This window comes from Haliotis rufescens, unplaced genomic scaffold (assembly GCF_023055435.1).
Source record: "Haliotis rufescens isolate VD_foot unplaced genomic scaffold, xgHalRufe1.0.p SCAF_19, whole genome shotgun sequence".
NCBI classification, from domain to species: Eukaryota; Metazoa; Mollusca; class Gastropoda; order Lepetellida; family Haliotidae; genus Haliotis; species Haliotis rufescens.
In genome coordinates this window covers 17,518,524-17,544,834 of record NW_025963879.1, presented here as the reverse complement: position 1 = coordinate 17,544,834, position 26,311 = coordinate 17,518,524, and the positions used below count along the sequence as shown (strand labels likewise).

The window sequence follows — 26,311 nt, the reverse complement described above, 5'->3', positions numbered from 1 at the left end:
GGGGTGGTGTTGTAGCCTAGTGGTTAAAGTGCCCGCTAAGAGGTGGTGGGTGACCCTAGGGGTTAAAGTGCACGCTAAGAGTTTGTGGGTCACCCTAGTGGTTAAAGTAGCTGCCAAGAGGTGATGGGTTGCCCTGGTGGTAAAAGTGCCCACCCTGGGGTGGTGGGGTACCCTAGTCGTTAAAGTGCCCACATTGGGGTGATGCAGTACCCTTGTGGTTTAAGTGACCACCTAGGGATGGTAGCATAGCCTCGTCGTTAAAGTGCCCACCTAGGGGTGGTGAGGTAGCCTAGTGTTTAAAATGCCCACCCAGGGGTAGTGGGGTACCCTAGTGGTTAAAGTGCCTACCCAGGGATGGTGGAGTAGTAAAAGTGCCCACCCCGGGATCGCGGGGTAGATTTGTGGTTAAAGTGCCCGCTAAGAGATGGCGAGGTAGCCTAGTGATTAAACTCCCGTTATGAAGTGGTGGGTTACCCTTGTGGTCAAACTTCACACCCCGGTGTGGTTGGGTACCCCCGCGAGAGGAAGACCAGCAAGCTCTCTGACCAATGAACACTCACCAAACATCGTACAACGCGTGCAATTCCCTTGTGGCTGCTTCAGTGTAAGCCATGATGCCCATGAGTTATACACGACCTCACACATAAGCTGGCTGACAACAGACACGCGTCACTACCCATGAGGTACTGCCGGTGCAAAAACCATGCTCTTAAGCTTTAGAATAATTCACAAGATCTGATGTTCACGCTCACATCTTTCTTGTTCCAGCGATGCCAACAGCGGTCGGGAATTCTACGCCAGCAGCGAGTCTAATGGTTGCGACGCCTATGGGTGGATGATGATATCCACAAAGGGCAACTGCTTCTATGAGAGACTAGCAGACAAACCAGCATTCTACTACTCACCCACCGAAACAAGATCTCACTGGGGATTCAGTAAGTACCGAAAACCGCCATCACAACCATCCTCTACCTGTTATCCCTCCATAACTTACTGTTTACCTCGGGGTACTTTCGATTTTGAAAAAAAGTAAATGTGGGCCAAAAATGATGTAGGAAACAGCTCCAGATAACTTTTGAGCAATTGAGTTTTTACTCGAAGGTTTCTATTTTAATTAGGTAATTACATTTTTCATTGGGGAACCAATATTTTTTCACTCATCTATTCATCACTCTATTGGGATTTTCCCAAAATGAGTAAGCATTTTGAGATATATAAAAAAATGAAATAATGTTCAGATTTATCTAACGGTTCTAAATAAAGGCTTGACTCGGAAAGTAAATTAGCTCGTAATTGTGTTTCGGAAATTAGCTCCGTTGTACGCATGCTGAAAAAGCTTCATTGGGTATTTACGCGTGCTGTTTTCAGACAATTTCGTTTTCCATTTAATGCATGCGTTTCTGTGCGCAAGTTAATTGAAAGTAATTGGGTTTGGAATAGTTTGTTGTTGTTTTTGTTTGTTTTGTTTTGTTGTTTTTTTGTTGTTGTTTTGTTTTTGTTTTTTTTTGTTTTTTTTGGGGGGGGGGGGTATTTTACGCAAATACGCAGTTGATCTGAAGCTCTGCAGAAAACTGTTTTATACTCCGGCATATATGACGACTCCTCATATTACATTGTACGTTTAACGTGCGAGTCATGATACATTTTATATTTTTGTGTCCCGACAGCCAACCCCGGCGAGGGCGACGTCATGACCATCAGTGGCCATGGGGGAAAATGTGAGTAGTATATAGTGTCTTATATCTGATTCCTCGTTTATGGATTTCTTAAAGAACATTTCCTCGCAGGAAGGTGTATGAAAATACTTTCATTTCAGTTTGGTTTATTATTGTGGTTTTTCTATTGTTCGTAAAAGTATCTTGGGGCGAAGACCCGAGGAGAGTAAAGGTCTTCAGCAACCCATGCTTGCCGTAAGTGGCGACTAACGGGATCGGGTGACCAGGCTCACTGACTTGGTTGATGCATGTCATCGAATCCCAATTGTGTGGATCGATGCACATGATGTCAATCACTGGATTGTCTGGTCCAGACTCGATTATTGAACAAACATACAAACAAACTTAATGTGTTCCTATGGGCGCAGAGTTATGTTATACCAGTGTCAATAATCATGTATCTGTAATATTCGTAATACATGGCCAAAGTCATACTTTTGAAATAAACCATTTTTCATTTTTTTAGAATCGTCAGAATTTGTAAACCAATTGGAAATAAAGGCTTTCCTTATTATTGATGATATTTCATATATAAAGTATGATCTATATCGCCCTATCATCACGCTTACATCTACTTACAGGTGGAGGTTCGCAAACGGGAAATCAAAACAGTAAGTGTTTCTTCTCTGACTTCCAGCTTTTACACGTCGCTATATAAGCGCAATAATCTTGGACGCGACACTAAACCCCATTTCACCTCACCTCACCTAATGACTGAAGAAGGGTATTGTTATGTTTAACCGTGGTCACATCGGCTTTAATACCGAATGTATTCTATCTTAGTATCTACAGTTTATTATGATAAATACCCTTGACCCATTCGCCACCATAGTTTCGTTCCGGAAGTGACGTCACTACCTCCATTGCTCCTATCTCTGACGTAGCACCGTATCTCTCTCGTGAGAGTAATTTTAAAGGGTGCTTTATTATAGTTGTGCTATTTGCACCAGGGTGAAAACGAACCAGTTGTAGTGAATGGGACATTTATCATAATATGCAGTCGGGCAAAGGCAAATATACACTTGAAAATTGGATTTGACTAAACAACTAAGCAATTGCAAACGTTATCAAAACGTTACTAGGCTGAAGCAGTCACCGAAACACTGTAAAGTTCATCTTCCCGAGGCAAGAGAGTTAACTGACTATTAAAGTCGAGTTTCCACCCTTGCTGAACTAGGCTGGAATTACTGGGCTCGATCGTAGCGCAACCAGTGGCTATTACCAGGTATGTCCCTTCTAAGCCTCGCATATGGACCAATAAGATTCCACCTCTCCATCACTTGCGTTTGCTTCACACAAAATGGTGGGGCCCAGTCAAGACGATCTGATCGATAATCAAGATCTATATTGTGATAAAACGGGTCTTACATCACGAAATGCATCAAAATCACGTGAGCTCCTTGATTAAAAACATGAAAAGATTTGAAAAATATCTGCTGACAACGAGTTGGCGGTACACATGCTTTGCAAATCCTGCAATCGACCGAAATCTGCAGGCCAGTTTACGAACCGGATTTCAATTTCGGTGCGCGAATTTGATTGGACTATGCATAGACTTTTTTGTCCATAATACCAGCCTAGTTCGGCAAGGGTGGAAACTGGACTTTTATAGTCAGTTAACTCTCTTGCCTCGTGAAGATGTGTTAAGTTAAGATCCAAAACACAAATATAATAATCGAATAAACATTGCTTCTTTGTTTGATTATACATAGGTGTATACTTTCTTTTGCCCGGCAGTTTAATACAGACTTTAATACAGTTTAATACACGCTCTGAATAATGGAGGGTGTATTGTATTCAGATCCTTACTAGACATTTACAGAAATGACATTGAGATGTATTCTTGTGTATTTTGGATTAATGGTTTCCCTTTTGATGTGTACGCCCGCAGCGTTTCCGGGTTAGAATAGATCCCCACCAACCGATGATAATGGTAAGAGGCAACTGTATGGATCGTGCGGTCAGGCTCGGGGTCTTGGTCAAAGCGTGTCATCGTTCCGTGGATCATGCCTAATATCAATCACTGGATCGTCTGGTCCAGACTCGATTATTGACAGGCCACCGCCATATAGCTGGAATATTGCTGAGTGTGACGTAAAACAACAAACAAACACACACACCTGTCAATGTGAAAGATAAGCATCTTCCCGAGGGAGCTGACTGACTGTAAATGTCCAGCTTCCACCCTTGCCGAGCTAGACTGGAAATTCGTTTCTCGATCGTAGCGCCACCAGTGGTTATAACAAGTTATGTCCCTTCTGTGTTCCTCCTGTTGGCCAATCAAATTCCACCTCTCATATCACTTGCATTTGCTTCAAACAAAATAGCGGCGCCCAGTCAAGATGATCTGATCGATAACCAAGATCTATATTGTAAGAAAAACGGGTCTTACCTCTCGAAGTTCATCACTTTAACACCTTGCTTAAACACATGAAAAGATTTGGATAATTTAAGCTGACGCTTTTTTGACGGGACAAATGCTTTGCAAATCCTGCACTCGACCGAAATCTGAACATTGAAATCCATGTTGTTTATATCTAGGTCATTACGCGGTTTTGATTGGACAATGCAGACACTCGTTAATCTTTGTCCAGCCAAAGTTGCAACCTCGTTCAGCAAGGGTACAAACTGGACATTTAACGTCAGTTATCTCCCTTGCCTCGGGCAGGTGCAAGCTCCTTCCCAGCGCGTGACACCTTCGTTACACTCTCGGTAACATCGCATAGTATAGAGAGTTCCGCGAACTCGAGGAGCTTGGGGAAGGTGAGAAATAATGTGCACGTGGTCTTGTCCCGTGGCTCCACATAGATGTGTTTTATGTTGCAGCTAACAAGTGTCTGTATAAGGGCAAGAGCTACAAGACGGGAGACAACTGGCAGGATGGCTGCACATTCAACTGCACCTGCGTCGACGACACAAAAGCCTTCTACAGATGCTCAGACTTGTAAGTGTACACACTAACACACGAGAAGGCAGACTGACATGTTTAGGGGGGCGATGCCTACAATACATCAGACCCCTGAAGACCGGGTTAGAATGGGTCTAAAGCTACCATGTTTGACGTAAGAGGCGACTAACAGGATCGGGTAATCAGGCGGCTTGCTTGATGCATGTCATCGTATCCCAATTGCGTGGATCGATGCTCATGATATCAATCACTGGATTGTCTGGTCCAGACTTGAATATTTACGGACCGCCGTCATGTAGTGCTGAAAGCGGCTTTAAACAACAAACAAACAAACAAAAACACAATACATCCAGCGCATATTAATTATGTGACATATTATAGCCTTGAGTACTGTGTTTTCGAGCCGCTAAGAAGGATTTCTGATTATGTGTCTAATAACAATCCAAATGCACTAAAATTAGGTCTTACCTTTGACAACATTTATTTCTGTCAACACTTCTCTTGTTAAATCACCATGTTTGGTTAATGATACAGTGATCATACCTCAGACGAGTTGATCAGCCGCCATCTTGTTACCGTCACATGATTTCGAAATACGCAACATGATCAATCACATGACATTTCAGACAGGAAGCTTACAAACAGTTTACAAACTGTTTACAAACAGTAGCCGATACCATTTTTCTGATGGCAGGTGCAAAATTATCATCAGATCAAGTTTGGTAAAAATGTGCATTTGTGATAAAGTAAGTTTTCAGGTATGTCTTCGTTACGTATTGAATATCTTACCTCTTGTAGCTTGATGCGTAACATTACTTCAGCGACAGGTGGCGAACTGTTTGATGTGGGTGAGTGAGTGAGTTTAATCAGCTTAATGTGGGAGGAAAGCCCGAAGTGATGCAGGTCTCAGACGTTTACCACTTCGGTAAAACCTACGGGCACGGGTATGGTGCTGACAAACCTAGAAACATAATCGGGGCGAACCGGTATTCGAACCCACAATCATAGGTTTCTGGCGTGCCCATGGGACGCAACTCTGCACAGCGAATCGCGGCGCCTTTGACGACTGGGCCACCCGTGCCCTCTTGTTTGATGTCTTCAGTGAGCTTTGATTACGTCATTAAGTGCGTGGTCGTATTGTGTAGGGCCTCGAAAACAGGTGAGGCATGTGGGACATTAGCAGGATAAGAGAGTGAGTATGGTTTTGCGCCGCAGTTAGAAATATTCCATCAATTTCACGGCGGGGGACACCCGAATTTGTGCTTCACACATTGTTTCCATGTGGGGAATCAAACCTGGGCCTCGGCGTGATGAGCAAAGGCTTTAACATCTAGGCCACCCCACCGCCATTTCCGTTGTCAATCAAGGCAACAAATAAGTACACATCGTCGTAGTTAAATATTTCATAAGAGAGCAACAGAACACTTATGAGTTTATCAATATAAGCGAAGATCCACACAACAATTATCAGTTATTAAAAATGATCAACAGAACAATTATCAAGTCATCAACGAAGAGCTGATCAAAAGAACAATTGGGGGCACGGGTGGCCCAGTCGTCTAAGGCGCCGCGATTCGCTTGGGCACGCCAGAAACCTATGATTGTTCGCCCCGATTGTGTTTCTAGGTTTGTCAGCACCATACCCGTGCTCGTGGGTTTCACCGAAGTGCTAAACGTCTGAGACCTGCATCACTTCGGGCTTTCCTCCCACTTTAAGCTGACACGCCGTGATATAACTGGAATACTGTTAAAAGCGGGGTTAAACCCAACTCACTCACCCCAAAAGAACAATTATCAACTCATCAACGAAGAGCTGACCACAGAACAATTATCAACTCATCAACGAAGAGCTGACCCACAGAACAATTATCATCAGTTTCATCAATATTTATAAGATGAGCAGCACAACACATGAATGAAATTAACGCTTGTTTTTCCAGATGCCAAGCGTTCCCCAACCTCCCCCCTAACTGTAAGCTTGAGAAGCAGCCAGGACAGTGCTGTAGTACGCCTATATGTCACGAGGATAAAGGTGGGTAACCATGGAAACGTAGCGTCATTAATACTTCACGGACTTGTATTTCCATTCATCAATTACCCGTACATACGACCGCTATGCGATGTGACAGTGACGCGTGTCTATTTCAAGACAAGCAATGACTCCTCTTTCATTAGTCTGAGGAACTCCTCTCCGAGCATGGATTTTGTGTATGAAGTTTGGTCGGACCCAACCGTTGATATTAAAACAGTGTTAGGAGCAGATACCGTGTCACATTTTGCACACGATGTCAAACAAGACATATCGCTGTCGTCTGTTGATTGGTTGGTTAAAAATAGTTACTTCATCGTTGTCACGGGCAATGGAGGAACGTTGTGTTTACAATTCAATGAAGTATTGACGATGGCGTTTTGGGATGAAGGGTCAGAATATGCACACCAGCATCCCACAGTGGACGCGTGCTTGTCTAAAGTGCCGACAGAAATTAGGATCAGGTGGATACAATGGCACCGGGTCTGGATCGTTGTTCGTGTTATCAAGCACTGATCTGTTTGGTCAAGACTCGTCTTTTTTGTAGACACGTGGTAGGGTTTGAATATTGTTAAAATTGGTGTGTGTTCAAAGAGATCTTTGAACAGGATGGACCGCCTCCGTGGTCTAGTGGTAGATCGTCCGCCTGGAGAGCGGACGGTCCGGGGTTCGATCCCCGGCCGTGTCATACGGAAAGACGTTAAAAGATGGTACTTGTTGTTACCCTGCCTGGCGCTCAGTATAAAGGGGCTAAAACAAGGACTGGTCGGCTCTGTATACATTGTCTGAGTAGGGTATTCATGTTAAACATGGGCATACACGATGATATATAAGGATTGTGCAATAATCTTAAACAAGACATTAAACCCTGTTCCACCTTACATGTACTTTAGCCACTAGGCTACCCGACCACCCTCTATCAAATATAGATGATACAGGTGTTCATAAAAAGGTAAGCGTATCCTGACCCGCCGATGGAGTCCATCACAAACACATGAAAAGGCAAGTCAAGTGTTCACCTGAAAAAACACGGGACCACACCGTACAAGTTAAGGCAGGAATTGCATCTGAAATCAAGAAATGATGCCATAAATTTGGATATTTTCTTCCATCTCCCATAAAGCCTTTAATGTTACAACCGAATCACATTGATCAGTTTGAGTCTATTAAACTCCAGGTTCGTGTGTCTACAAGGGCCGCACATACTCTGAGGGACAGACTTGGGACGACGGCTGCGACTACACGTGCACGTGTGTAGATGGGACAAGGGCGTTCTACCAGTGCAAGACAAAGTAAGACTGGGTCCCGCTATACGCTGCGCTGTAGCCTGATACTCATACCTGGGCAACTCACGGCAGGGAGTCACTCAGAGCTCTTCAAAAAAGAAATTCACTGTCCATGAGAGAATTTTCATTTTTCAGAAATTTCTTTTAATTTTCAATTACATAGAAAACAAACTCAGTTTACTTTCTTTTGCTAACTATATTAGCATATTATGCTCGCAAAATACGGCCATTATAATCTCTCTGTTTATCACATCCGCAGATTCTTTAACAAAAATGCAATGGTTTCTTCCCAGGTGTTTGCAGTGGAATCTTCCTGACCAGTGCCACCTGGACAGTGCCCCTGCGGGAAAATGCTGTCCGATACCTAAGTGCCCCACTGGCTTCGTCATCAACTACCCCGTGGGGTACACAGAACAGTAAACGAACAGCCACCAGAGGCGCTTCAGACGCCAAATGTATTTTTTATATAATAAAACATGTTATACATGACACTATCTAATGAGTATTGTATATCAATAGCACCGAGGCTTTTCAAGGCCTTAAAGTTTGTTAAAAGTGCTCCTTTTGGTGGCTTTTCCGGGCAACCTACATATATACTTGTCCAGCTGTGATACACTGGTTTGTTAGGACCAAGGGGCGGTCGGGTAGCCTAGTGGTTAAAGCGTTCGCTCGTCACGCAGAAGACCCGGGTTCGAATCCCGACATGGGTACAATGTGTGAAGCCCACTTCTGGTGTCCCCGGCGTGATATTGCTGGAAAGTTGCTAAAGCGGCGTAAAACCATACTCACTCACTCACTGTTAGGTCCAAGGGGCGGTGGGGTAGCCTGGGGGTTAAATCTCATGACACCTAAGTCCCGGGTTCGATTCTCCACTCGGTTACTATGTGTGAAGCCCATTTCTGTTGTCCCCGTCGTTATATAGCTGGAATATTGCTAAAAGAGGCATAAAATCAAACTCACTCACTCACTCACTATTTGATGGTAACGAACACGGGCAAACGGACAATACTGACAGTCAAAATATAAGGAACAATAAAGATTTTAGAGTGGTGATGAGGCTCTCCGCTCAACCATTTCTTTCTTTTGTGGTGCATTAATTTGAGTGAGTTAAAATTTTAAATTTAAATTTAACGTCGCATCGGCATCATGTCAGCCATATAGCGAGCATTAATTTGAAAGGCTCTAAGAGAGAGAGAGAGAGAATAATGTTTATTATAGGGTCACATGTTATATACACTTCACACTAAAACACGTACAAAAACAAAAAAATATAACATCCGACCAGGTATGGACTAAGAGACACTAGACATAAAAGCAAATGTATAACGTCATAATCTGGATAAGGTAAATTAAGACATATACTAACACAATGTTTAAAGTTAAGATTGGGTTATGAACACGCACGCAAGCACACACGCCAAAACACTTATAAAGTCACGCACGCAAACATACACAAACACGGAGACCCCCCACCTCCCCCCCCCCCCCCCCCCCCAGCCACCACCACACACCATACCACACAAACACACGCACACACAAGCTCACGCACGCACGCACGCATACACACCATACGTACATTATACCTCCCCACACACACACGCACTCACACACCATGCGTACATTATACGCCCCCCCCCCCCCCCCCCCCCCCCCCCCCCATGTTAATGTTAATGGGGAGGCTGCCACTGCGTAAAAGTGCCAAATATTTTCTGGTATTTCTATGGATATAATTTGATAAGACATACGGCTCAGGCGCTAGGTCCTTCTTAAGCAATCTATAGGTCCTTGAGCTTATTACCATTAGGGTGGGGCGGTCAGGTAGCCTAGTGGTTAAAGCGTTCGCTCGTCACGCCGAAGACCCGGGTTCGATTCCCGACATGGGTACAATGTGTGAAGCCCATTTGTGGTGTCCCCCGCCGTGATATTGCTGGAATATTGCTAAAAGCGGCGTAAACCCATACTCACTCACCATTAGGGTTATTAGCATCATTCCACAGCTCTGAAAACCAAGCAGTTTCATCCACTTGAAATAATTTTGGCTTAATGAGAGTGAACTGACCACGTGTCATCGAAAAGACATCGTTCAAGTCGACGACGTTTAAGTTTCTAACTAGCTCCTTTTCCCATGAGCGCACTCTTTTGCTTGACCAAGCATGAATGACACGGGGCAATCTTGTAATTTCCATACTGTTAAGGCGAAAGAATAAACGAAATATTTCTATGCGTTGCTTAGTGACACATGATTTCCAACCCATGTCTCCCCTGGCGGCAACATTTGACGCATTACGTCTAGGGCCGAGGAAAAATTTACATGCCTTATTTTGCAGAGTGTTTAACTTTTTATGTTCGTACAACCCCCAGATGGGAGCACCGTATTGCATTATAGGCTGAACCAAGGATTCATACAATTTAGTATCAGTTGCATAAGTAAAACCACCTGCACCAACATATTTAGTAAGCCTATGTGCTGTGTAGCATGTCACGTGACGGTCAACCAAGACGTCTCGTGCCTTGTACCAGGATGTGGTTTACGTACTGATGCACGCCGGGTTATTGTGTATAGTGAGCACCTGGATGATTTATACCAGATAGTGTTTATTACATGTTATTTAATCGCATCACAATTTATTTTCAATATACAGTAAACTACGGTTATAACGATCTCAAAGGGACCACAAATTTTAGTTCGTTATAACCGTAGTTCGTTATACGCATATATACAGCTAATGTTCAACAAATTGCTGGTACTAAAAAAATAAAAAATAAGTTCGTTATATCGGTCAGTTTGTTATAAGCGTGTTCGTTATAAACGTAGTTTTCTGTATATCAATATAACATCGTGTCCGTACTAGCATCAGCGCAAATGTCTCAGGATAAACTATCATTTCGTGAAAATCATTTTAAAGGAAATATAGATTTGGATTCCCCCGTGTGTTTAAGGAAAAAACAAACATAAATTGGAGCCTAATGCCAGTTTTGACAATTATATATACTTACTCAAATCTCCGTTTTTTTGTAATTTCAAAGTCATATGAGCAATTAAAAAAAACATGATATATTTATGTTAAGAATTTCAAATAAAGTTTTACAAAGCAGTATGTATTCACACTGTCAGAACGTAATATATAATAAATATGAACTGACAATATTTGCATTTTCTGTTCAATTATGTATTATGCATTAGCATTCAAGTCAAAGGATCGTCGCTTTTACAGTCCTTAGATCTTGTAAATGTCACAAGTGAGATTATGCCAAATTAAATAGAGTGCCACAACTCAAAAGCAGGAATTTTATCGCCAATTAAATATCTTCTTCAGTGTCAGTCCAGTCTCCTTGAAGTCAGGTCTGACGATAACAGTACTGTCGCTGAACGAGTCGTGTAGAGGTATAGCCCGGGGGTAGCAGCGTGTGTGGGCAGGGGTGGGACTGACGGCCCCGGAGATGGATGTTTAGCGAACAACGAGGCACACGCTATAGTTCTATCACGAAGGCTGCCCTCATTAAGTCAAGAGGGAACCGTAAGTAACGGGAGTATATGTGCATACCTTGCTGTAGCTGAGATTACCAGGGATATGGGGACGGAGAGGCCGGCGGACTCTAGCTCTGTGGATATGGGAGACTCTAATAGGCGTAAGTGTTGACAGATTCATAGAATAATCTAGTTGTCAGTGTATTTCATCACTGCTTCAGTAAAGATTTGTATACTGCATCGCCGATGCTGTACAATAAGTCGCAGTTGAATCCTAAAGTTTGTTTATCATGTTCTTTCAAACTTAGGGCAATCTAGGTCTCTGTTTGTTTACTGCTTCAAGGGTGAATGCTGCGGTTGTTTACCAACAACGTTTGTAGTCCTTTCTTCAGCGATTGATTCAACACTGAAGTTTTATATTGCACTGGTCGGAGTTGAATCGGGAAAAAAATGTATTCTTTCGAACTTGGGGCAGTCTAGACCTGTGTTCGTTCATAGGATTTAGAGATGAATGCTCCGGTAAATTAAACAACGCTTTTAGTCGCACTTCGTTCAGTCCTTCATTCAACATCAATCGTGCAATGAAGAATATTTGCATCGCTGATGCGGTTCAGTAAGTCGGAGTTAAATCGGAACATGGTGTTCTTTCGAACTTGGGGTAACCTAGACCCATGTTCGTTATAGGATTTAGGGATGAATGCTCCGGTTTTGTTAAAAACACAATGCTAGTCGTCCGTCCTTCGTTCAATCCTTGATTCACCATACAGCTGCAGTGAAGATTTGCATTTTATCACTGATACGATTCAAGTCAGAGTTCAATGGGAACATGTGTGTTCATCGAACTTGGAGTGATTGGATTGATAGAATTTAGGGATAAATGCTCCGGTGTATTCACCAACTACTTTTGTAGTCGTCCTTCTTTCATTCCTTGATTCAGCATCATTTATGCATTAAAGATTTATATTGCATCGCTGATACGGTTCAGGGATCCAAGTTAAATCGGAAAGTATGTGTTCTTTCGAACTTGCGGCAGTATAGGCCTCTGTTCGTTTATAGGGAAGAAGAAGAAGAAGGATATTTTATTAACGTGTCACTGGATGCATAAAAACAGTAACATGGCAAATATGGCATGAATTAAAAATGCATCCACCGGCCAGCATTGACCTACGAGGCACGAATATACGTGTTACATCAATAGTTAAAATATAAAATATACACCAATGCATTAAAACGGGATTAATTAAGTAGTGACATGATATTAAGAGAGTGTGTGACAACGACGCTTATACATCAATAGTTAAAATATAAAATATACATCAATGCATTAAAACGGGATTAATTGGGTAGTGACATGATATTAAGAGAGTGTGTGACAACGACGCTTATACATTTTGTTAGTAATACGGCTTAATAACGTATTACATAGTGAATCATTATTCATATTATATTAAACTGGTCTTCTGGATTAAGTAGTAGGACGGTTAAAGGGGAGGCCCTTCCAGTGTACTTACCAACCTATGTTTGTAGCCGTCCTTTGTTCAATCCTTGATTTGTTGGTCTACTCCCCGAGTATACAGTAAACTACGGTTATAACGAACTCAAAGGGACCGCTAATTTTAGTTCGCAATAACCGTAATTCGTTATAAGCATATATACAGCATATATGCAACAAATGGCCGGGACTAAAAAATAAGTTCGTTATATCGGTCAGTTCGTTATAAGCGGGTTCGTTATAAACGTAGTTGACTGTATGTACACATGTTAAGTATGACTACAGGCGTACGTGAATGTGAAGCACAGTGTTATTGAACACCGTCAGGAAAGGGCTAATCATCTTTGAACATACTTACAGGAAATAAAACCTGACACATTTTAATGCATTAACTTGTTATTTCGTATCATTAAACATATGCCTATATCCTTTTACAATACTTGCTGGTGCTAGGTATGTTTTATAGCCTTTGGTGTGCCCATGCGGTAAAACAAGAATGACAGGTTTTCTGACCAAGGGGCGCAATCCACCCACATAAACAAAGTTCATTCATGCAGAAATATTCCCACAATATCTAGCGATATTTATTTGTTTTTAAATGATGTAACCAAGATTAATATTACGTATATATATTGTTATCATCAAATGAACTGGTAAGGTAAATCTTTACCTCGGATTAGTGGACGGAAAAGCAGATTACCAATTGTTAATCGACATCTGGATTGCATGCAATACTGACTTGATAAAATATATAATATTACTTGAATGTGACCCAATGGAATTTGCTGAAAGAATTTATTTCTCGTGGCGTGCACATATTGTGCATGAACCTAAAAACACAAACACACATGTATATACATGGGACATAACCACGTTTTTTTGTGGGACGCTCATGTAGTCCACGGCGCTGGTTTTACAAGTCTTACATTAGGCCTTGACGTGACACCTGTCATATGAAATAGACACGAATTTCACGGAAACACGTGCAGCATTAGAAAACGGTGTTTAGTTACGGTTTTGTTTTCAAAATGTATATGTTTTGTTAAAAACGATTTTATATATGTGTAAGGAATTCAATTCCATTACGAACTTATAATAAAGAACAAGACTTATATATTATCAGAAAGACCAATCGCCATGTCCGCGTGCAAGGGTTGTCTTAACGCTAGCTAGCTTCGGGGTACTGATAAGTTCGGCCATAAATGCCGCTGTTCTTTATCGTTCTTGCCCCAGGCGCTGCTTAATGTCTGTTTCAGAAAATGCGTGACAAGGACAAGAGTATGCTGCGAAAACCCGTGAATCAAACCTCCGTTATTTCGACACATCGTCTTAGGCGATGTGACTTTATCCTTGTCGACACCACGGTCTAATAAAGCCGAACTATGGAGTGAGTGAGTGGGTATGGTTTTACGCCGCTTTTAGCAATGTTCCAGCAATATCACGGCGGGGGACACCAGAAATGGGCTTCACGCATTGTACATGTCGGGAATCAAAACCCGGGTTTTCGGCGTGAAGAGCGAACGCTTTAACCACTAGGCCACCCGACCGACCCCCGAACTATGGATAAATCGATGTATAATTTCGAGAACTTCGAGTTAACGAGGTGTCACTATACTATATGAGAAAATTGAAACATTGCCTTGTAAGAACTCATGTAAATATATTCTACTAAAAGTGAAAATATACAATGATAAAGTAGTACTTAACGGCCGGGCAAAACAAAGAATACACTTGAAAATTGGATTTGACCAATAAATTACAAACGTTATCAAATCGTTAATAGGCTGAAAACAGTGCAAACTTTAAAATACATGACCATCGAACAACCTTTCCTTGTTTGTTTAATTTTAGCCACCATCAAACATGGGTGTTTACTTTCTTTTGCCCGACAATTTATAAACACAATATGTTAATCAACCCAACATCCAAACATCGTTAACTATTATGTCATGAATTTCATAAAATGTAACCGCCTGAAGGTAGGGAGGGTGTCAAAACAAACCTATTCGTTATCTTAAAAACAAAAGTTTCATTTTTTTAACTCAAAAAATGCTTTTAGAGGGAAACTATTAACATTGTTTTAGCAGTGACTGTCACGCCCTCGGGTCACGAACCCACATTCCTAAAGTCGTGCTTAAGATGCTGTGGTAAATTGTGACGGCCCCGCCTGTTCTGCTGGACTGCGTGACAAGTATTTCCCCTTGTCTTAAAGTGAGCACTGTGTCGTCCTTCTCTGTCGGAATCGAGTGTGAAACAGCGTGTAGCGCTTTCATTTGCATTCCTGTATTCATGGTGATTGTTCTATAATTGTTGTTTCGGAGACACGAATTCATTATCATACATGCCTTAATAGGTTTAAGACGCGACGTTTCCTTTAAGTGAAAAGTTCCCCTTCTGCTGTATGAATATACGATTTTGAATCTTCATCATCATCATCATCATCATCATCATCATCATCATCATCATCACCATAGTTTTGATACCTGCATCATTTCGGGCTTTCGACTCGTGAAGATCGGGGGTAGAAAAGGTCTTCAGCAACCCATGCTTGCCGTAAAAGGCGACTGTGCTTGTCGTAAGAGGCGACTAACGGGATCGGGTGGTCAGGCTCACTGACTTGGTGGATGCATGTCATCGATCCTAATTGCGTGGAACGATGCTCATAATGTCAATCACTAGATTGTCTGGTCCGGACTCGATTATTCACAGACCGCCGTCATATAGCTGGAATATTGCTGAGTGCGGCGTTAAACCACAAACAAACAAAGCTTTGGAGTTTTCTCACTCATTGAGCTGACGCGCAGTGATGTAACTGGAATACTGTTCAAAGCGGCATTAATCCCATAGCAGCTATCACCGCATCATCATAAGATCTATCCGAGAGGAGAGAGGGTGGGGGCAAAGTTAGTAAATGTACATAAGACAAAACTTTCTTTTCTTTCTGGTTTACAGGGTTTTGGCCCAGAAAGGTCGAAAAATAAATAATAATAACATTCCAATTCTATTTTATTTTATTTCCTCAAAATGTTAAGTAGGAAGTGGGAAAATGAATAAGGTTGGGGCCAGGGAATGGGAAAGTTATCTCCCTTCCCTTTCAGACACGGGTCTGTCGCCATTAGTCATACTTCGTGGTGTTTTGACATTTTTAGATTAATTTTCAGTAGCTTTTGAATATAGTATTTGAAATCATTATAACATATATGTATTGATAGCGACAGTATGGAGTGTGCTCTAGTCAGTCACAACAAAGCTAAATCCCGACAGGTTGTAAAACATCGAGCATGTGCTAGGCTAACCAGTGGTTAATAGCATGAGCAGCGATACCCGACATCGTGGCACGGTCAGACGGATAACACATTGTATGAACCCGATTCAAGTAGCACTCAAGACGAGCGCTAGGGACATCTGCTGCCCGGGATCCCCACGGGATAGGCTGGTAGCAAAGCAATAGATGAGAGTATAGGAGTATACGGATGTTTACAAATGTTTGTTTTTTTTATTTTGCTTGTTCGTTTGTGGTTAAACGCCGCACTCAGCAGTTTTCCAGCTATATGACGGCGGTCTGTAAATAATCGAGTCTGGACCAGACAATCTAGTGATTGACATTATGAGCATCGTTCCACGCAATTAGGATCAATGACATGCATTCACCAAGTCAGTAAGCCTGACCACCCGATCCCGTTAGTCGCCTCTTACGCCAAGCATAGTTGCCTTTTACGACAAGCATGGGTTGCTGAAGACCTATTCTACCCCGGATCTTCACGGGTCCCATTGAAGTCGGCCTAAAGAAAGGTGGACATATTCTGCCCCGGGATCCCAAAAGGGTAAGCTGGTAGCAAGACAATGGATGAGTATAGGGTTGTTTACAAATGGGTCCAATACAAATGCTACATGTAAATCTTTCTCCACATGGTGAATTGTTGCATTCTATCACTACACCGTCAGACAATGTCGGGCTGTCTTCGGAGTACATATATATTGGCACGCCGCGTGCTTCCTGTCGTTCTTTAGAAACTATTGTGACGTCATCAGTTATTGTCAAAGGAAGAATATAGCAATCTGGAAGTTGGGTAAGCCCAGTGGTGAATGTGTTTGCCCATCATGAACTTGGCATGAGTTCTATCAACATTTCTTTAGGTCGCGTAGCTTAGTGAGCGTTGGCTCGTCGTCACGCCGAAGACCCGGGTTCGATTCCCGACATGGGTACAATGTGTGAAGCCCATTTCTGGTGTCCCCTGCCGTGATATTGCTTGAATATTTCTAAAAGCGGCGTAAAACCACACTCACTCACTTTAATCTCACATCGATCCCAATTGCGTAGATCGATGCTAATGATATCATTCACTGGATTGTCTGGTCCAGACTCGATTATTTACAGAGACCGCCGTCAAATAGCTGGAATATTGTTGAGTGCGGCGAAAACAATAAACCAAACCAATACAAACTTTAATGTGACACATGGTATCTGACAACGCCATACATAGTTGCCCACAGGGCGAGTATAGCCGCCTCCAGCACGAGTATCACTCCGAGATACATGGCCTAGCTATTCACACAAACACACATTCTATAGGCCCTGATAGCGTATTCAGCAGTAGATAACATTCCAGAACGTGGTCATTTATATTTGCTCCTCTGTACTGGGGAATATTGAAGGGATGCAGGCTCTCATTGTTGAAGTCACGACACACCCACCTATGCTTTATAACGTATACAATTCTACCTATTGAGACGCTGTTCGCCATCCCCGCTTCACGTACAGGCCATGAACACCCCTGAGTGTCATGAATCGGGTGGTTCCCTTGTGAATAGCTGTGTATATTCAATATCGTGTTAAATGCACAGATTGTTATATAGAGCACAAAATGTCGACTTTAGGATCAGGAATGTCGAGATACCATGTTGGGTGGCACGTAGGGAGGTCGAGCTTGAGAAATGAATACCCCAATAGTTGTCACTAAGAACGCGTACATGATTCCAGGTGTTTAATTTGTTTACCTTTCCCTCGAATATGATATGATAATTATTTAATTATTTGTTTCATTTGAAAGCAAACACATTTATGAATAAGGATTTATGTGTTATAAATAACGTACATTGTGAGTTCGTAATAGAATGCCTCACTTCGCTATGCAGAGTTACGTCCCTTAGGCACGCCAGAAACCTATGATGGTGGGTTCGAATCCCGGTTCGCCCCGATTATGTTTCTAGGTTTGTCAGCACCATACCCGTGCCCGTGGGTTTCATCGAAGTGGTAAACGTCTGAGACCTGCATCACTTCGGGCTTTCCTCCCACATCAAGCTGACACGCCGCGATATAACTGGAATACTGTTAAAAGCGGTGTTAAACCCAACTCACTCACTCACTCACGAACATATAATGTAGTGCACTTCGCAAATTCAAAATGCCTTTCACGTCTCTCTTGAATGGTTATGTCATTTACTGTTTAAAAATTGGCAACATTATTTCTTAGTACTAGTTGGTTTATAGTTTAGTACGATTCTTTTATCCTCAGTTGGTTTATATTTTAGTATGATTCTTTCATCAGTTGCTGTGGTTTTATTTTAGTATGATTCTTTAATCCGTTGCTGTTGTTTTATTTTAGTATGATTCTTTAATCCGTTGCTGTTGTTTTATTTTAGTATGATTCTTCAATCCGTTGCTGTTGTTTTATTTTAGTATGATTCTTTAATCCGTTGCTGCTGTTTTATTTAGTATGATTCTTTAATCCGTTGCTGTTGTTTTATTTAGTATGATTCTTTAATCCGTTGCTGTTGTTTTATTTAGTATGATTCTTTAATATATCTTTTAAAACATAAGTTGGATTATATTATATTTTCATTCGTTTGGGAGGGGACGCGGTGGGATAGCCCCATAATTATAACGTTTACTCTTTAAGTCCAGGACCCGGGTTCGATTCTCCACATGGGTACAACGTGTGAGGCCATTTCGGGTGTCCCACGCAGTGATATTGCCGGAATATTGCTAAAGGCGGCGTAAAACTATACTCATTCACCCATCCTTAGTTGGGTTTTAGTTAAGTATGATTCTTTAATCCTTGGTTGGTTTTTGCTTTGGTATGGTTCTCACCTTATGAACCTTCATGGGTTCACATTGTAATTGTTACTTTAACATAGTTCTCACGTGGACTTTGCTATGTACACACTATAGATCAAAGTAACGTAACGGGGACCCCCGGGATATATCGGGAGAACCCAACTACGTGACCCCGTAAATATTACCAGTTACCCAGGCGAAACGAAGCGGACATTATGGCTTGGATGGGAAATCAAGTGTATGTGTCATTTGGCAATAAATCGGGTCGATTTCAATTACTGAGTAGCGGATATGTAGTAAAATGTCCGTGCATGCAGTTGAGGAAATGAAAAGAGTTTCGTCAATGAAAATGTGTAACCGTGGGAAATGGAGTCGACAAAGGAATGTTGATGTGAAACTTACTGCGTACTTTAAAAACCACAAATATCAGATAAATCCTGACTATAGTTTAATGAACTATCAAGAAACTATTCCCTGACAGTTATGAGAATGATATGCCCCATGGCCAAAGGATCCGTGAGAACATGTGAAACCGAGAACCATCTTCCTGAGGCAAGGGAGTGAACTGACTGTAACTAGAATGGAATTTCTGGGCTCGATCGTAGCGCGCGCGCGTGTGTGTGTGTGTGTGTGTGTGTGTGCGTGCGTGCGTGTGTGCGTGTGTGTATGTGTGTGTACCACGCAAATGAAGTTAAAGAACATGCGATGTTTTCATATGACTAAAGTTTATCTGTCATATTATGTCATAGCTTCTTTTGGGTATTATATGTTACTCGTAAAATAAATGGCAACACCCATTTTGTCCGTCATCACACAGTGAGTGAGTGAGTGAGATGGGTTTAACGCCGCTTTTAACAGTATTCCGGTTATATCACGGCGTGTCAGCTTAAAGTGGGAGGAAACCCCGAAGTGATGCAGGTCTCCGACGTTTACCACTTCGGTGAAACCCACGAGCATGGGTATGGTGCTGACAAACCTAGAATCATAATTGGGGAGAACCGGGATTCGAACCCACAATCATAGGTTTCTGGCGTGCCCAAGGGACGCAACTCTGCACAGCGAATCGCGGCGCCTTAGACTACTGGCCACCCGTGCCCCCTCATCACACCGAGTCCGCGGGACGCGGGGCAATGCTGGTCCCTGTAGTGATTGTATTTTTAATGTAGAGGATTGACTGATTTAGATGAAACTCTTTACCTAGCCTCAGATTTCATCAAAAGATTTAAGTGCAGTTCAAATCCGCCCTGTCGAAATACACTTTCAATAAAAAAAATTAAATCACGAAAAGGATAAAGTAGGTTGTCAAATCATATTGAAAGTCTATCCTCTTTCCACAAGTGATATTAATGAAACACCCAATACACAAACTATTCTAGCCCTCATCATTTAATTAATGTCATCATTAATCCGATTTAAAAATAACATAACATTTAAAAAAATTAAAGCAGAAATTCTGCAGTTTACACATATTCGACAGAGGAAGCGATTTAGTTCGACTATCCCGGCCGTGGTCGAGGCGTTGTTATTGAATATTTGGGTTACTATGGCAACCATTAACTGTAACATTGATGTGTATTATAAATAAGTTAGCAAACGAACAAAGTGGCTTTGGAATAATTACTATCAAACTTGGTAAGATCGGGGAGCCTTGTCGTAAGAGACGACTAACGAGATCGGGTTGTCAGGCTTTGTTGATGCATGTCATTGATTTCCAATAGCGTGGATCGATGCTCATGATGTCAATCACTGGCTTGTCTGGTCAAGACTCTAGTATTTTCAGACCGCCATCATATAGCTGGAATATTGCGTTAAACAACAAACGAACGAACGAACGACTAGATCATGTAAACGACGAACAGTTTCTTTGGTGTTAATACATGTTTGCATAGAAATATCTATGTCAGCTCTTGTCACTTCAAAGACCGCCTCCGTGGTCTAAAGGTCCTGGGTTCGATCCCCGACCGCGTCAAACCAAAATACGTTTAAAGATAGTACTTGCTGTTACCCTGTCTGGCTCTTGGCATTAAGGGGCTAAACCAAGGACTGGCCGGCTCGGAGTCAGTATACTGTGTCTTAGTGGGGTATTCATGTTAAACTGCGGCATGGTATCTCAGTGTGCTAGTACTATAAATCGGCATCAGTCCGGACTAGTACAAGCAGTCACGCATACACGCACACGTACATGCACGTCGCTATATAAGTGCAATAATCTTGGACCCGACGTTAAACCCAATTTCACCTCACCTCACCTCACCTCACCTCACCTCACCTCACCTCACCTCACCTCACCTCGTATCCCAATTGCGTGGATCGGTGCTCATGATGTCAATCACTGGCTTGTCTGGTCCAGACTCGATTTTTTACAGACCGCCGTCATATAGCTGGACTATTGCGTTAAACAACAAACAAACGAACGAACGACTAGATCATGTAAACGATGAAAGTCTTTGGTGTTAATACATGTGACGATTGCATAGAAATATCTATGTCAACTCAGAATATTACACACTTCAAGCGTCAGTTCCAATCAACTTTCGTGTATGCACAAGTAATACCTCGTGTAAACAGACCAATCCGTACGTTTGTGTCGTCATGATGTGTCAATTTCAATCAAAATGCTTAACGTCATGATTTATATCTGTCACTGTGAGTCGTGTGACACTAAAGCATGCTGCAAGATGTACATGTCCCTGTCAGCTGGAGGTGTTTATGCACCTGTCACATCAAACATCAACCCTTGTTGAAACAATGATTGATCACCAAACCATCAACTGTGTGAAACAGTTTGGAGGCAAAGTTGTCTCTGTCGCCTAAGGCTGTGCAGAGGGTTCGAATCCAAGCTTAATCCTGATCGTGTTTTCAGCACCATACCTGAGCTCGTGGTTGTCACCTTAGGTGTCACATAAAGTCTAGGACCTGTAGCTTTCCTACTTTAAGTGAGGTTAGGTGAAATGGGGTTTAACGTCGCGTCCAAGATTATTGCACTTATATAGCGACGTGCATGGACGTGTGTGTGTGTGTGTGTTCACTGAGCTACCATACCGCAGTTTAACACGAATACCCCACTCAGACACAGTATACTGACTCCGAGCCGACTAGTCCTTGTTTTAGCCCCTTCATGCCGAGCGCCAGACAGGCTACTACAAGTACCATCTTTTAACGTCTTATAGTATGATTCGGCCGGGGATCGAACCATGGACTTTCCGCTCTCCGGGCAGACGCTCTACCACTAGACCACAAAGGCGGTCTTCCACTTTAAGTGACACTCCGTGATTTAACAAAAATAAAACTGAAAAATGGTTGTTAAACACAACTCACTCACATTAAACGACTTTTTGAAATGGTCAAATGAAACAAATGTTCTATTTTGGATAACACTTTCTTAGTAAAGTACAGATTCTCGTACTTTTGTAGGTTGAGTCCCATCGGGGATTTGAACACACACTGCCAGAGTGATGTTCCTAATCGCCAGCACACAAAGATCTAACCCACTCAGCCACCGAGGCTTCCACAAATATGAAAGTCCGACAATTTGTACTCTAGATCACGTACTTTGTGTACCCCTCTGACAAGTGTTAATTGGCACGGCTCCCGTGGCCAAAAGCCATGAACACACAATGCCATTTAGAAAGTGGTCAAATGTAACAAATGTTATATTTGGGGTGGTGCGGGTTCGAATCCCGGATGAAACTCAATGGGACTCAACCTAAAAAAGTACGAGAATCTGTACTTTCACTAAGAAAGTCTTATCCCGAATATAACATTTGTTACGTTATACTCAAACAGAGTCAGTCATAACGAAACCACTCATTCTCTTTACAGGTCAGCTGTCTCCAAATGAAAGGGCTTACGTGTCGGGGCAACAAGGCAATACTTATATGTCTTATGACGTCACGAATGAACATTCGCCACAGCCATCGCCGCAACCTCTGGCCGTCACTGATTGGCCAATGAGGCCATATCCCGACCAATCACAGGAGCCAGTTTGGGTGGTGCCGCCCTATAGGGAACCAATCATCATGGGGTATGGCCCAATGTGGGTGTCGCCTGATGGATTAATGACGAAGCTGTATGAAGATGATTGGTCGGGGAGAAAACCGAGACGGGTAAATAATACTTATTTTGTTTGTTTGTCTGTTTGTTCAACGCCTCGATCAGCAATATTCCAGCTATATGATTGCGGTCTGTACATAATCGAGTCTGGACCAGACAGTCCAGTGATTGACATCATGAGCGTCGATCAACGCAATTGGGATACGATGACATGCATCAACCAAGTCAGCGAGCCTAACCACCCGATCCCGTTAGTCACCTCTAACGACAAGCACAGTCGCCTCTAAAGACACGCATCGGCCATGGCATGGGTTGGATCGGGTAATCAGGCGACTTGGTTCATGCATGACATCGTATCCCAATTACGTGGATCGATGCTCATTATGTCAATCATTGGATTGTCTGGTCCAGACTCAATTATTTACAGACCGCCGTCATATAGCTGGAACATTGCTGAGTGCGACGTTAAACTACAAACAAACAGACGAATCTTAAGATGAGTTTTCATACACTCTCATTATAATTAGATCTCTTACTCCAGGACGATATCTCTGATTTAAGATCTGAGGCCGCGTCAGGTATTCCTGCCTCCTAAATTACTTTTAAAGAATGAAATGACGAACCACCATCGCCATCCCCATCCCCATGCCCATCCCCATCACCATCACCATCTACATCCCCACTCCCTTCTTTTAAAACTATGCACCCTTCATGAAACGTCAGACATATCTAATTTATTTTTTGTTATGTCCAGGGCCGTCGGCGATACCTACGAGATATGGAATTAGATGACGACCCCCCACGATCGTGTGTACGCGAGGCTGTTGTCTATATCGGCGGATTCGTCGTGCTCGCTGTCGCCCTTGCTGCCATCATCGCGCTTGTCTACACACGCAACTCACAGTGACTCCTGCTGCACGTGCTTGTATATATCACCTGTCCATCATTGCCATTGGTGTCATTGTCAATTGCGCACCTGCCAATCATCGTTATGTTCAGATAGTTAATGTGACAAATTTGGACGTTCCTCTCTCGCTGACATTTTTAATATAATTAATCAATATATCTTTAGTTTGAAAACTACAGCCATGAATTTAAAGTCACGAATAGTATAATATTAATAAGTCAGGTGATAAAAGTCAGGTTATTAAAGACTTTTTTTAGGATACGACTAGCTTCGCTATGACAATTCTAAATAAAAAACATAATACGTTATTATTTATTCTAATTGATAATGTATAATCTGACATGGCAAATAGCCATAACATATTTTTTCCATTAAATACGCTGTTCATTTTGTCATTGCAAGAGGGAAATTGTGTTGTGTGAGATCGTCACGGTTGAATGAATAGGAAAAGACTGTGGTAGGCAACTCATTGCTGCTACATTGCAGTATATGGGGTTTTCAATAGCCTCTGCCCATATGCATAAAATCGAGATTGGTGGTGTGTATGACATGTCAATTTCAAGTGCCTCGACTCCAGCAAGTCAGAGATGAACGCCTAAATACATGTTGGTGCAGATAGAACGTTAACATTCAGCAGTGAAATCAGCTATTTGTAAAAGACGCAATTTATTGTAATTTGATTCCCCTGAATGACCGACCAGGCAGAACCGAATATCCCACATAAGTCATAGGCTGCAACTAATTTCAAATGCACACAGAAACAAAATCATTTATTGTGCTTGAATTTTGTATGTCGATTTTGTGTGTGTGTTTCAAGGGGTTTAAACTAATTTAAATTTGACTTGTCAGCAAATATCTGAAGTCCGAACAATCCCTTGTACAAGCGACAAGTTAAGACCTATATCTTAAACTGGCTGATGCTGTCAGAACCAAACTATTGCATGGATAACATTTACCTATTGTTGGTCTTTGAGCATTTATGTGTGTGGAGATAAGCGCTGTACAAGCAACCTCACTGTTATGAAACAAACAGCATAGTGAAACCTCATAACGTGAAGACTTCTGGAAACTACAGAATGCATCGAGTTATGCGTAGTTCGGGACAAGCTGTGTACTGTTTTAGCTTGTAATTATTCTATCAGACGTCTAAAATTACATCGTCTTATACAGGATTTCAACTTAACGAGGTTTTGATGTGGCTGTTAATGTTATGTAAATTATTTAAATGTCGGTCGTTACGACAGTGTACGTTATGTTTTAAAACCTGTGAAGATCCTGGTTAGAACTGGTCTTCAACATCCCATGCTTGTCGTAAGAGGCGACAAACGGGATCGGATAGTCAGACTCACTGTCTTAGTTGACGCATGTCATCGTATCCCAATCGTGTAGATCGATGCTCATGATGTCAATCACTGGATTGTTTGGTTCTGACTCGATTATTTGCATACCGCCGTCATATAGCTGGAATATTGCGGCGTTAAACAACTAACAAACAAAACAGGTCTTCTGACTAAGATCAACTCACCACATTTGCAGGACTTATATCAACGTGTTTTTTTATTACAGTAAACTGTCGCTTTTCATTCTGAATATATTCATACATATTCCAAGTTATTGAAAAGCGTATGTGTATGAGTGGTATCAGCATCAGGTGTTGTTGAGGACAGTAGAAAACCACATGTTCCCGTTGTACATCATGAATAAATATTTATACTTTGTTTGTGTTGTTGTCAATCATTTGGTGTTTGTAGAATACATTGAAAGTTTTCTATGCTAATATATCCTGTTGTAACTGTTTACTACGTGTTTGATCATAATTATATTTGCACGTGAAATTGTTAACTGTTTTGTTGGCATTCTGGAAGTTGGTAAGTAAGTAAGAAAACGTACAACTTTATGGATAACAACTTCTGGTTGTATATAGCGACGTTTTGATGTAGATTTTTACATCGTTATAAAGCTGGCGTGACAACCAAGTGATGAGCGGTATATATGCATGACATGTTGTGATAAGCAACAGGTTAACATTGACAACATCAGCATATAGTTAAGAAGTAGCATACAGATATTTGAATGAAGCTAAATGTACAATAAGAATAACAAATAGCACACAGGTAATGAAGCCAGATGTACAGTAAGGATAACAAATAGCACACAGGTAATGAAGCCAGATGTACAGTAAGGATAACAAACAGCACACAGGTAATGAAGCAAGATCAGATGTACAGTTAGGATAACAAATAGCACAAGGTAATGAAGCCAGATCAGATGTACAGTTAGGATATGTATTACACAGTTGTGACAAGCTGATTTGATCTTAATTAAACATATCATGCATATATGTCTCTCATATGTCTCGTTAGTCGCCCCTTCAAAGGTGACGTTTTTGATATT

General features: G+C 41.9%; 2 protein-coding genes across 2 annotated transcripts in view; both read left to right on the top strand.

Moving 5' to 3' along the window:
- The window catches only part of LOC124137553, a 105,443-nt gene extending 97,016 nt beyond the window's left edge, over window positions 1-8,427 (top strand). The window contains exons 76-82 of the mRNA XM_048398946.1: window positions 769-935; window positions 1,668-1,718; window positions 2,297-2,326; window positions 4,542-4,659; window positions 6,564-6,655; window positions 7,830-7,944; window positions 8,232-8,427. Coding sequence (XP_048254903.1) covers window positions 769-935; window positions 1,668-1,718; window positions 2,297-2,326; window positions 4,542-4,659; window positions 6,564-6,655; window positions 7,830-7,944; window positions 8,232-8,358 — 700 coding nt within the window. The 3' untranslated portion in view covers window positions 8,359-8,427. The remainder of the gene's footprint in view (window positions 1-768; window positions 936-1,667; window positions 1,719-2,296; window positions 2,327-4,541; window positions 4,660-6,563; window positions 6,656-7,829; window positions 7,945-8,231) is intronic.
- A 2,852-nt stretch (window positions 8,428-11,279) lies between these two features.
- On the top strand, window positions 11,280-25,635 carry LOC124137639. Its single transcript, XM_046504036.2, has 3 exons — window positions 11,280-11,568; window positions 22,780-23,063; window positions 23,765-25,635. Exons 1-3 carry the CDS (start codon window positions 11,511-11,513, stop codon window positions 23,915-23,917), a joined length of 495 nt encoding a protein of 164 aa, XP_046359992.2. The 5' UTR covers window positions 11,280-11,510; the 3' UTR covers window positions 23,918-25,635.
- The last annotated feature ends 676 nt before the right edge of the window (window positions 25,636-26,311 follow it).

Bases quoted from the DNA above. Each gene is read 5' to 3' on its own strand.
- LOC124137639 (XM_046504036.2), top strand. From the start codon at position 11,511: ATGGGGACGGAGAGGCCGGCGGACTCTAGCTCTGTGGATATGGGAGAC. The intron at 11,569-22,779 runs GTAAGTGTTGAC...TTCTCTTTACAG, and splicing joins TATGGGAGACTCTAATAGGC to GTCAGCTGTCTCCAAATGAA. The intron at 23,064-23,764 runs GTAAATAATACT...TGTTATGTCCAG, and splicing joins CGGGGAGAAAACCGAGACGG to GGCCGTCGGCGATACCTACG.